The following is a 13,366-nucleotide window of genomic DNA, read 5'->3' on the forward strand; positions in this document are numbered from 1 at the left end:
TTGTTCCTCCAACTAAAGGCCATATAGCGAGATTCGCCATATATTGATTTTGTCTCAGTTGACAATGCTCTCGGTCATGTGCAATCCTTCAGTCAAACTGGAAATGTGATGAATTTCGCAATCATTCCCAGACAGAAGCTTCTTGATGTTACTTCTGATTCTTATTTCCTTGGGGTTTTACTTTTGCCCATCCATCCTCACAACTGGAGAGTAAACCAACCTGTATATCAAAACCATCCGTTATTAATCTAGGCCATTGTTCTAAAGTTTTAGTTGTGCAGATGAATCGGGGAAAGTTGGACCTTCAACAATCAGCATCGGAACCGATCCGACGACAACGAGGATCCAATACCTTAAGGATTTTTTATCGATTCAGAAATTCTCGAACAAGTCAAAGATTGATAAGTCAAATAGTGCGTCTGAAGACAGAAACCAATTTTCATCTGTACATAACATGAACAGGAAATATGTTCGTGAAAAGCTAGACCAAGAGACATTTTGACCAACAGGAAAATAAGAGCTACTGTACAACTTAGCGCTGAATTACCAATGCATCTACATATTCATGATGTAACAGACAAAAAAGTGGTAATTAGTGTTCCATCTACCAGCCAGAGGTGAAAGGTCCTGACTTATTGAATTCCCGTGGTGAATAGAAACATGGAATTCTTGACCCAAGCACAAGGTATAAATACCTTGATAGCTCTCAAAGATGGAGGGCACCCAGTACATGGGCTTCAATTTCTTATACCTATCTTAAGGTCTCCGGTTATAACCCTCATCAGGGCATACGAGCAATAGTTCGAGCTTCCTTTATCAGGGCCTCAAACAATCATCAATTGACTAAGGATTCAAATCCATTGCATCTTGGACCAGAGCAAGTTCCCCTCTTCTCTGAAGGTAGCTCATGTGGTTCCAACTTTCAAAGGGGGAGATAAGTCACTCCCCAGTAGTTATAGGCCGATTTCTCTCACTTCGAATACTGCGAAGGTGTTTGAGAAGATCATGAAGTTCAAACTTGTTGAATTTCTTGATATACATGAAGTCCTTCCTCCTAGCCAGCATGGGTTCCGAGCACATTTTAGCACGGTTACCCAACTGATTGAGCATATAGAGCAGGTTATTGAGGGACTGGAGAGCCATGAATCAGTCGATGTAGTTTATCTCGACTTTGCCAAGGCCTTTGACAAGGTAGATCATGGCCTTTTAGTTAACAGGCTCCATGAGATTGGGATCCAAGGCAAGGTTCTCAATTGGCTAAGAAGTTTCATTTGTGGTAGGAAACAATTAGTTAAGGTTCAGGGATCCCTTAGTGACATACATGACGTCAAGTCGGGTATCCCTCAGGGCTCCATTTTGGGTCCTCTCCTTTTCATTATCTTCATTGCTCCGCTTCAGAAGCTTGGTAGTAGTAATGTCAGTATCTCTTCCTATGCTGATAATACAAAATTGGTATCTGGTAGGAATGGTCAGGATTCCGGTTGTCTGGCAAAGGTCCTAGACCAAATTTATTCCTGGGTTGCTGCGAGTAACATGGCCTTGAATGGAATGAAATTCCGCTCAATGACCCTTGGGTCGACGCCTTTTGACACTCCACTATTAGATGATGAAGGTAAGGGCATTGAGCAGGTCTCATCCATGAAGGATTTGGGTGCAGTCCTACAAGATAATGGAAAGTTCGATGAGCATATCCCGTTGAAAGTTGGTAAAGCTTTTCAAACATGTGGTTGGATATATCGCACGTTTAAGTCCAGAGATAGTGTCACGATGCTAACTCTCTACAAGTCGATTGTTCAGCCGCATCTTGAATATGCCTCTCCCATTTGGGCTCCAATTAGTTCAGCAGGTTTGCAAAAGCTCGAGCAGGTCCAAAGATGTTTTACTAGGAACATTGAAGATATGAGAGAGCTCTCGTATTGGGAGAGGCTAGAAAGGTTGTGATTGTACAGTACTCAGAGAAGGTACGAAAGGTATCTGAAGCATCCTTAGTTATGTCTTCAATTCAAATTTCATAAAAATCCATTGAACAGGCTCTGATATATTACCCTTCAAATGTTGTAATTTGCACCAAATTTGGCTGCAATATGCTCTGGTTATACCTTATAGAAATTGCCAAGAAATATGGTATGCTTTTTCAACGTCTCAAAAATAAATGAAAACGTTCCATTTCTCAAAAGCATGCAGAACAATCAAAAAATAGTTTATAATATCATTTAAAACTTACTTAAAATAAACAATTCATAACTATTTTATCATAATCGTTAACCATGAGTTCATTTATTTGTGATCGTGAAGTTTAAGACATTTTTATTACCATTTGATGACAATGCTTTTGGTACGTAGAAAATAATCCGTGCAAAAAGTGGCAAATTTGAAAATTAAAGTGGCAGATGTATACTTGTAAAATTTCAACCACAAGATTGGCTAGTCTACCATGCCAAGTTTAAGACAGAATAATTGGAAGTTTCACATACTTAGGAAATTTTAGGTGCCCATTTTAATTAATTTTAGGCTTTAGGGAAATGTTTATGAAACTGAAAGAATATCATTTATTTTCATGCTATCATAAAAGCACATCATTTGTTTTTTGCAATTAACTAAGGTAGGTTTATGTCATTTTTCGAACTATTTTATTGCAAAATGCAACTTTCAAAGTGTAATAACTAAGCATCTGCTGAATAGATATTGATAAAATTTGATATCAGTGCATGACTAAGAGTTCTGATAATATTGTTTGGCTAGGTTTTGCACAAAGATACTTAAAAATCTATTTTAAGTGCATTAATATACAAATATGAGCTGATTTTAAAGATATTTATTAAACAAAAATTGTTCTTTGTGTACATTTAGCAAAGAAATTGGCAACTAGAAGTCTTGGCATTTGAGCAAGCACTTAATCAGGAATTATAACCACCGTGTTCCGTAAATAAAACCCCCGCTTCCCCACATCCATCACGTGGGCGTTTCCCCCGTTATTCGTGAGGGAGCCCTCGTAGACGACGACTACGCCGAGGAGGGGCCGGGGAATCCAATGGATCCGGTCCTGCATTGACCAAATTCGGAGAAATAGTCGAGTCGAGACGAAGGAATCGACGATTTCGCCTCATAGCAGTCCCGTGTTGTGACTGGAGAACGTAGGACCGGTCGTGATCCATGCTTTGAGGATGGTAGAGCCCGACACCCATCGCTTAGAGACCGGATCCTGAACAGCAACACGGTCGCCGACGGCCAGAGGGGGCAGGGTAACACCACCGGCACTAACAGCCTGTCGGTCAGCCGTTGTCAAGCCATATGGGTCTTGACCTCGATTATGGCTGTAGGGTGGTGGTGCAACACATTGCGGAACCGCAATCATCGAAGATTATCAAGGGATTTTTGTATGATGGCATTGTCATCAAGCGTATTTCCACCAAAGACGGAAAAGAACGTGAATATTCATTCAACTTAAACGTTCAATGTGCATGAAATTTATTCGATGCACTGAAACAAATTCTGAATGAGCATGAAAGAAAATGCTGTGAATTTCATCAATTTAAACAACAACATCAACATCAACAACAACGAAAACAAAAACAGCAATAATAATAATCATAACAATCGTGTTGATTTGTAAACATAGATCATGCTGTACAGAAATAAATGGCCATTCATTGGTTTGTATATAAGAGAGTAGTAATGAATGTGACATTGAATCATCATGTATACTATGAGATTGCATTTTCCATTTACTTGGCTCGTGTGTGGTGGTAGTGGTTGCGGTAAGACTACACACGTCTTAAATTTCCTATCCCAAACGAAAGATTTGATTGATAATTCGAATAAACCATTCATCGTTTATTATTACAATCATTGGCAGTCATCATTTTCCGAATTTGAAAACATGAAATTGTTAGTTCATGGGTGTCTGGAATGCCATCGTTAAATGATATAGAAGATCGTATATCCACACATCTTGAATCGGGGTCTATCGTTGTTATCGATGATTTTGCCCACAAACTGTCTTCAGATATGATCGAGCTGTTTACCGTGGTATCACATCATAGGAACTGTGGTGTAATACTTTTGTACCAAAATCTCTTTGACAAGAACCCTATTTTCTCTCTCAACAGCACATACATCACAATGTTCAAAAATCCTCGAGATGGACTTCAGATATCCTCTTTTGCTCGACAATTGAGCCCATCAAATTATAAATTCATTATCGATACCCAAAAAATATTGTAAAAAACTGCACCTTAGCTCAGAGGGGATTTAATGTTACTCCTGTAAAGAGTGGGAATCAGTAAATAAGTCTTCCCAACAATGCAAACACTGCGCCTATTCTCAAAACATAATGAAAATGAGCAACAACGTAATACTTGTCATGAAGCACAATATCTAAAGACGAATTAGGAAGCACAATTCCCGTGAGCCCCCCTAATGTGAACAAAAAAATAAATCCCAAATCTCATATCAAAGATGGCCTGTAGTTTGGTTTTCTTCCATGCACAGTTCCCACCCACCTAAAACCTTTAATACCGTTAGGAACCGCAATAATTATTGTAGCAGACGTAAAATATGCCCGGGTATCGGTGCCCAAACCAACGTAAATATGTGGTGTGCTGAAGGACCGGTTTACAGCCTAACTAGTCTGATTTCTCTCCAGCAGGATTTCCTCGGCTCCTGCCCCTTTTGAGCCTTGGGTCTCTACATTCCTTAATTTGACCTGCAGCCAAAACCTATTGACCGCCCCAAGACACCTTCGCTCAGGGAACCTTTACTGCCCCCTGCTTCAGTTTAAAAAAAGATTGTTTTCTTCCTCTTAATATAAAGTTGGAAATTTTTGTAACTTGGTGCACACAACTTTTTTTCAACTGCCCTCCCAGCCTTGTTCAATGGATTCTCGCTGATTTTATTTTTTGACTTTAATCCTTGAATTGAACATCTTACCAATTGCTAAAATTCAATCACGACATATTTTCCTGTATCTATGGCTTTTCTTCCATAAGCAAGTTACTTGAGATATTATTAGGCATATTTTTTAACTTAAAGATGCGTTTAATGTCAGGAAATAAGAATAATCACTATGTTTTTTGAAGAAACATATATCAAAGTTTTTAGATGTATGATAAATGTGTAATTCATCTACTCCTTACAAATATATTATGCATTACGAATATTAAAAGGATTATTGGATATTTGATATAGAGCTGCTATCCTTTTTTTAAATTGAAGACTTAACCTTAGTTAAAATTACCCAACCACCAAATGCCCTGATAGTAGTGTGGTTTTGACTTTTTAACGTTCAAAATATATTGATGATATTTGTTTTGACTTTATAAAGCTGTATTGTATCAAGATAATGAATTGAGATCTCAAAAAACATTTTAGTGCATATTTTGGAAAGTTAGTGAAAAGGCTAGTTGTTACTTCATATTTATTTATTTTAAGAAAGCTTCGAATTTATTGATTACTGATTCTATTGGCTGGTTAACATATAGATAAGGTAAAGAAATAACATGATTTAGGATTTAAAAATGCTTGCTCGTCAACCTCCTTTTGGACAATTGTACTTACTTTTGGACACGTTCAGCCCACTTTTGTCCACTTTTGTCCAGTTTTGGACACTTGTGGACACTTTTGACCACTTGGTGTCCAAAAGTCACGCTAATTCTCAAAATTGCCCACCCTGATCTGAACCAACCACGAATTAGAGCTGGCCGATCTGGCAAGCCCTTGGTTAGGAATTTCTGTCAAAAGCTTGCTTCTCTTGACTTCTGCTCCAGAATCAACGCCTGAATATTCTGTTGGAATATTTGAGGGAAGCAAATAGAATAATCACGATTATATCTGTATAAATATGCTAAATACGGACAGATGTGGTTAATTTTTGCCATACGGAAACAAGTAGGAGCTCAAAAACAAGGGGTCAATTCATGTCCAAAAAACTAATGAACCACATTTCTCATAAAAACTATTTGGACATGGCCATGGGTGCCGAATAACGTTTTTAACAATATAATTCGCTCGTAACATGTTAACAGCCACTGCCCACCAGCAGCCTTATTCAGGGAATGCAAGGATTGCCGCCGACAACCGCCTAGTTGGGGATCTGCTCGCCGACAGGAGCCCAGGGCCCTGTTTTTTGAGCATGCATCAAGCACGCGGCTGGTAGGGCCCAAACAAAAATCAGCTGCAAGCTTGGCTATATTGGCGCATTCGAGCTGTCTACGCGGACTCAGCCAAGGGAGCTAAATATCGGGGCTTTGTTGTAGTTTGTGCCTTGGTAGTGTCTCCAGTTTTGCATCTACGTTCATGATTCGGTGCTTTTTGTCATCACCATCCGAAGACTAAGGTAACGTATTGAGTTATGTTAGGTCCAGTTAAACACTTGGATGTAATCGATTTATCAACTGCGACTAAATACTCATCCATCTCATCCAACCCCAGTTGTCTTCTCTAGCTAAGACACAAAAGTTCGCATTTTGTACCCGCCAAAGTGGAGGAGTGACTGCGTGAACGCGATTTTCGGTAAAGCATTTGTGCTTGTTTCCCGTCTTTGGGTTGTTTGCTCGCTCGCTCGCTTGCTCGTCCACTAGATCTGATTCCACAACTCCCGAGGCTTCAAAACACGAGTTTGAAACGCGTCTCCACCTCCTCGATCCGGTGCCCGTTGGACCCAGATCCACCCGAGTCCGCCCACTCTTGCGTGAACTGACTTTGTTCCATTGTACCCCATGGCCTCCACTTCATCTACCAGCACTTCAACCTCGGCCGTCCCGCCTCTGGCTCCGTCCACTTCGACGGACGTAGCCATGAGCGAATCCTCGCGGAGTAGTAGTCGTATTGCCAGTGGGGGTGGTCACGGGGCTAATGGAGCCTTGGGAGGACCCAGCACGCCCTCCACGATGTCTTTCAGTGAAATCCGCGTGTCGCAATTGGACGAATTCGGCACACCCACGCCGAAATATGATTTTGCCGTCATCATGGTGGCCGAATATGATCCTGAGGTGAGGGAGCGGAATGACCGAACGTGGTGGGATAGGCTCTAATGGAATAATTTGCTGTTTTAGGGCATGTTGATCAAACTATACAACCCGGCGAGTTTGTCCCAGGGTCGGGTGGAGCAAGAGTTTTTGGTCAAGCAGTCGGTGGAATCGGCTCGTGTGGGTCGGCAAGGCATCATTTTCCACTTGGACGTGGAAACCATCCTCTTGAGGTTTCAATCCGAGGAACCGGCCCGAAAATTCACGCAGATGGTGAATAGTATCAGGTGAGAGGGAAGAATTCGTCTTCATTTTCGAAGAGCTCAAAATGAAGTTGGCATTTTCGTTCGTATTCCACAGATCCGGTACCCAAGTTTCAGTGTTCAAAGAACGAACCGAAGATTCATCCGCCATGCAGTATTTCCAGTTTTACGGTTACCTGTCCCAGCAACAAAACATGATGCAGGATTACATCCGAACCTCGACGTACCAAAGAGCCATTCTCTCCAATTTGGCCGATTTTCGCGATAAGATCGTTTTGGATGTGGGTGCTGGATCGGGAATCTTGAGCTTCTTCGCTCACCAAGCCGGGGCCAAGAAGGTTGGTTACTTCAGTCTGAATGGAAAGTTTTAATTAACCTTATGCTGATTTGAGTTCTTTTGTAATCCTAGGTATACGCTGTTGAGGGTTCCAGCATTGCCAAACATGCCGAAGCTTTGGTCAAGAGCAATCGAGTGGATCAATGCATCCAGGTGATATCTGGTAAGATCGAAGAGATTGAACTGCCAGAAAAAGTGGATATGATCATCTCGGAGCCCATGGGCTACATGCTGCTGAACGAACGCATGCTTGAGACCTATCTGCACGCTAAGAAATGGCTCAAACCTTCGGGCAAGATGTTCCCCTCTCTTGGGGATTTGCATGTGGCCCCATTCCAAGATGAGGCTCTCTACATGGAGCAAATCAACAAGGTCAACTTCTGGTATCAGGAGTTCTTCCACGGAGTGAATCTGAGCTCCCTGAGAGATGCTGCCTTGAAGGAATATTTCCGTCAACCTATCGTCGACACCTTTGACATACGTATCTGCATGGCCAAGACCCAGAAGCACACCATTGATTTCCAAAAGGCCCACGAAACGGATCTCCACCGAATCGAAATCCCTCTAGAATTTCATCTCCTCGAATCGGGAACCGTGCACGGGTTGGCCTTTTGGTTCGACGTGGCCTTCATCGGCACGGGATCCACCGTGTGGCTCTCGACTTCGCCCACGGAACCATTGACTCACTGGTAAGGCAAATTGTTTACTGTATGTCATTTCTTCTTTTGAACTGGGCTTTTCTGTCTATCTGCATAGGTATCAAGTGCGGTGTCTTCTGGACACGCCCATTTTTGTCAAGCAAGGTCAGATCATGACAGGCAAAGTCCTGATGGTGGCCAACATGAAGCAGAGCTACGACGTCACAATTGAATGCCAGGTCATGGGAACAAATATTAAGTCCACAAACTCGCTCGATTTGAAGAACCCGTACTTCCGTTACACTGGGGTTCAACCTGCACCCCCGCCAGGCGAGAACCACACGTCGCCTAGTGAGAACTATTGGTCCCAAGTGGACATGCAAGGAGCACGGCAGGTACGGTAGATGAACAGCACGTAAAGGCAAATATTTTTGTCGTGACTTACTCGCTAGACCCCTTCCATCCGCATTTGACTAACAAAATTTGGCGCAAGGTATTAACGTCATCTAAATGTAAAGGATTAAAGACGTAGATTATTAAAATAATGATCGGTTGAATCGTGAATCAAGAAGGTGTTATTGGTAAGTCACGATAATATTTGTGTCAAGGATTATTCAGAGTTAGTCGCAAGTTTTCGAAGGGGTGTCTAAATCGCTTGCTCGCCACATTTCAGGCCATGAACTTGGTGAACGGAATGATCGTAGATGGCCTAGGTCACGTGTCTCTGGACAACAACACAGCCAACGTGCCCACCAACCTGTCTGCCTCCGCCAATATCCATCAAGGATCGATTCCAGCCACTGGCCGGAAGCAACAGGCATCCACGGCCAACAGCGTACCGAACGCGTCGAGCAACGGCACCACGCCCATTCCGCCCACAAGTGCTGCCAATTCGCTCCAATTCAATCAGCTCATCGGTGGGGGTGTCAGTCCTAGTCTGATCTCACAAGGCTCTGCCAATATGATGATCGGGGACTATATGCAAGGACAAAGCGGCACTAACTTGATGAATGCCATGAGTGGGAGTCATGGATCTATGCCGCAACCCGCTCATGCCAGTACATCGGCCTCCACGGCTAATTTAAGACACTAAGCGCCGTGCGGACTAGAAAAAAAAACCACAATCCAGAATTCACGATGACTGACCTCTCCCGAATTTGAGAATCACAACCCTAACACCAACCATCTCCTCTACTATACGGTTCATGCGGATCGGATCTGCGTGTTTCTTTGTTACTCACATTTTATCTCTTTTTTTTAAAGTAGAGGAGGATGGATATTGCTCAACATATTCCCTACCGTATCGTTCCCTTTTTCTCTTGAAACCCTCTGAAATGAGCAAACGAAGCATTCATAGTTGATCTATCGTTTTTGTGCATAATATTACGAGGCTTGCGACGGTTCTCTTCGTGATCTTGGCAATTTCTCATAACCTCAATCTAATCTTGTACATTTAAGAAACAAAACACATTTTATTCCCCACTAGAGTAGCCTATCATTTTCCCTTCCTTGTATTGAAGATACCCACAGCCTAATTTGGAACCGTCTTCATAGTAGCCCTTTGATCAAATCAACATTCCGAATTCAGCTCTTTACAAACCACACCAGATGACCAAGTATAGTGACTCTTGTATCAATTTGACACGGTTCCCACTTCTCTCAGCCAGACTGGTCACGACTTTATGCGATTGATGTTTGGAAAATGGACAACCTTAACGATCACAATCTCCACACATGCATCAACATTATTATCTTTCCTTGTTCGGAGAGGCGAAATACACAAACAGATTGCTGACCTTGTGGGTCAATGATCGTGGTCTCTTTGAATTCAATAGTGTGATCACTGGAATTTATGTTCACTTTCTTTTCATTATAGATTCACGGAACGATATCAATTCTACATGTTACAACTGAACAGTTAGCATACTTATTCTACTTTTTGAACGTGTTTTTTCTCCATAAGATATTCACACACGAAAGCAAATATCCGTGTCTTTCACCAAGATAACGGAGCAAAATGTTTCCACTTGTGGAACGGGTTTGGCTTTCAGTCTTAGTCCTCCTTTTTGTCCCTGGAAGTCATTTTGGAGTGTTTGGCAGCCAACCGCCAAATACGCTCGTCAGTTCCGCTTTCGCTATCTTCGTCAAAGATCTTATGCATGATCTTGTTCACGTCTTTGGAGACATATTTAGGGGCATCCCCTTCTTCAGGACGGAGTGGTTTCTTCGGACTGATGGGCGTTGACTTCGTGCCCGAGCTTAAGTAGTCACTTTTGAGGATCCGGTAGAAGAGAATGGCGTTCATGGCCGTGATCACGGCCAAGCCAAAGCTTCCCATGGTGAAGAATACCAGTGGGACGTTATCCCGATTCATGGTGATCCACCGCGTCATCCATCCCAAAAGAAGGATTCTGAACAAAACGAAAGTGATGACATTAGCCAAGGCGGCAAATCGATAGCGTTTGGATTGACGATCAACCCCTTGGATTATGAAAAGCTGACGTAAATGCAAAAAAATCGAATTGATCTCCACCACCAATGCCAAGGAAGCGTAAGGTAGATAATGTTTGGTGTATGCAGCCACGCCGAAGCAACTGATGACACAGAAATGGTGGAACAACAGCTCGTAGGTGCTCTTCTTCTTGTTGTACAAGTACATGTCCATAAAGTCGAAGACAAAATAACCGATGCTGAATGAGATCAGAATGTGAGTAAAGGAATTGAAGGCGTCAATCATGTCGTTGCACATATTCGGATCCAAATAGAATCCCAAGGGCGCCAAACACCCCGTCAAGCCCGAATGAATGAAAGAGGTCAGGATGTTCTGCCATTTCCACACGGATCGGGGTCCAGCCAATTCCACCGATTCAGGCACAAAACATTTGGTGATGATATTCACAACCAGGAAAAAACTGAACCCCGCCGACACATAAGCCAGAAAGGGATTAAAATTGGGATCAGCCTCGGGCGGCAGAGGGCCCGAATTTGATTTAGACGTGTCCACATATCCCGGATGCATCGTGACCACCCTTCGGTAATTAGGCAATCAAAGGCCAAGACAGGAACGAGGACAGCTCTGAGACACTCCAATCCGACTCCGATTCCGTCTTACACTATCAAAGATAAGCGGGATAACCGAGAAATCGGGTGATTATGCAACTTGTCTTCCTATCCATTTAACCCATGGGGGGCTAATGTTTAAGTGTTTGCGGGGAGCTAACGTGAAAGAGGAAACACGAGCGCGTCAGTCAGTCTGCATAAGTTGTGTAAATGCTCCGCAAACCTCTATCTATCTGTCTATCTATGTCTATCTAGCTCGCTAGTATGTATGTATGCATCTAGCCAGTCAGCGAGCTCCATAGGCAGCTCAGTCGTCTCTTGGGTCTGAGTGGCGTGAAGAGGAACGTGAGGCCATGAGACAGTTAGTAGGCCAAATGGCGACACACAAGTCCGTAATGGGCCTGTCATTCACTAATTTGAGCATCCTCCGTTGGATTTTGGTGATGAAAGTCGACCGGGGCGGATGTCCACTCACAGTCGGACTAGAGAGATACCAGGCTGGTATTGTTTGAATTAGAAACGCTTCAGAGATAACACGTCACGAAGGATTCACTATGGGTGCATTGGGAATGTTCAATGTCGAGAATAATACACACCACTTTAATGTTACATGTGCCCAGCCCCTAAAAATGTCTTGTCCGCCTTTCTCCCCAATTGTAGAGTGACCATATAAAATGTTTTGAAAGCTGAATGCGTCTGCATTTTATGAGAAAGAGATTCGTTAAATGGGCCGTCCATGTCATTATTGCATTAGTGAGCCTTTTCAAAATAGAGATTGATTGCAATCTAGGCCCCTCTATTGCAGTTTTAGCCATTTTATTGCGAAATTGTCGAGTAATTATTATGCCGAAATTACGTAAAAACGTGAATTTGAACGGAGTAGAGTGGTCACCTTCACAATATAGTGACCCCTCCCAGCCCAGCTAGGACTCAATCCTCGCGCCCTAATGATGAGCAAAACCGGAAAAATATGTTGTGACTTTCATAACATTGCTCATCTTTTAGTTGAGGTAAGGTCCAAGTTAAACGTTGACAGTGGAGCAGATTTGTTAGGGCTAAAGCAAGTTATAGATAAATGAGAAGGGATATGATTGGCTTATTGATTAATTAAATTGCATTCTTGCATGCAAGAATGTTTGTTCCTTGGAATATCATTGCTTGCAGTCAGCAAATTGCCTTCATAAAACAATATGTTTCACTTTCTACCTCTCTTCTATACCAAAGCATGATATTTGCTCAACCAGAAACATAATGTACAGGTTAGTACTTTACTTGTAAAACTAGATGTGAAATAAGTCGGATAGGAACGAAATTCTCTGACGTAGAAAAATGGGAAAGGTCTGAAATCTGCTCTAATATAGCATTCAATCCTAAAGGTATTGCTCAGAATCCTTGGTTTTGTTATGCTATTAGCTAAAACTTGAAAATACTTTCAAGTTGAATGATCTAACCTTTTGGAATTATTTTTCCGACCTCTACAGATGGACATCTCTCCCTATTCAAGGAACATGAAGCTAGCGCTCTAAAATCCATACTAGAAAAGAAAGCCAAGGCCAGTGCCCCGATTCCCGCTGATTTTCAGACATTCTTACCAGGGTTTGCCAAAACGTGCCCGGATGATACAAAACCAGGAGGTTAAATTTTATACTTTTATACTTTATACTTTTTTTATACGTTTATACTTTTTTTTCCAAATGTACCATTGTTCGCCCAATCATTTGGAAAGAAAAGATTAAACCTATGTTGTAATTGCAATTGCAGTTATAGTTACATTGTCTTTTAATTATCAATATTTAAGCTCTGTAACTTGTTTGGTATGGTTTATTATTCCAGTAGAAGTAGAGTGTGTTCATGTCAATGCAAGATCGAACATATATAGTAACGCATTCCAAATCCATCCGAGCAAGAGCTCAATAAATAGCCTCTTCCTACACCTCCCTTCTATTTTGGTTTGCAAAACTCTACTGCATCTTTGTCTTCTTCACATGCTCATGCCATTTTCTTGGATAAACGTTATTCTCCACCGACTAGTTGGCGGTGCTCATTTTTAAATTTGTGACAAACTGTTAGAAAGGTTTAGATAGAGGCTTTAAGGGCTATTAA

The 13,366-nt window shown here is 42.0% G+C and overlaps 2 protein-coding genes across 2 annotated transcripts; one reads left to right on the forward strand and one right to left on the reverse strand.

Annotated features, from left to right (window-relative positions):
* Positions 1 to 6,501: 6,501 nt before the first annotated feature.
* LOC131887872 (histone-arginine methyltransferase CARMER-like) lies at positions 6,502 to 10,030 on the forward strand. The gene is made up of 6 exons (XM_059236592.1): positions 6,502 to 6,989; positions 7,053 to 7,252; positions 7,326 to 7,566; positions 7,638 to 8,254; positions 8,322 to 8,598; positions 8,877 to 10,030. The coding sequence occupies exons 1-6, from the start codon at positions 6,717 to 6,719 to the stop codon at positions 9,294 to 9,296; spliced, it is 2,028 nt and encodes a 675-aa protein (XP_059092575.1). The 5' UTR covers positions 6,502 to 6,716; the 3' UTR covers positions 9,297 to 10,030.
* Positions 10,031 to 11,926, reverse strand: LOC131887873 (TLC domain-containing protein 2-like). The gene has a single exon (XM_059236593.1). The coding sequence runs from the start codon at positions 11,220 to 11,222 to the stop codon at positions 10,257 to 10,259; it is 966 nt and encodes a 321-aa protein (XP_059092576.1). The 5' UTR covers positions 11,223 to 11,926; the 3' UTR covers positions 10,031 to 10,256.
* Positions 11,927 to 13,366: the final 1,440 nt, after the last annotated feature.

Source organism: Tigriopus californicus, chromosome 10, assembly GCF_007210705.1.
Source record: "Tigriopus californicus strain San Diego chromosome 10, Tcal_SD_v2.1, whole genome shotgun sequence".
Classification (NCBI taxonomy): domain Eukaryota; kingdom Metazoa; phylum Arthropoda; class Copepoda; order Harpacticoida; family Harpacticidae; genus Tigriopus; species Tigriopus californicus.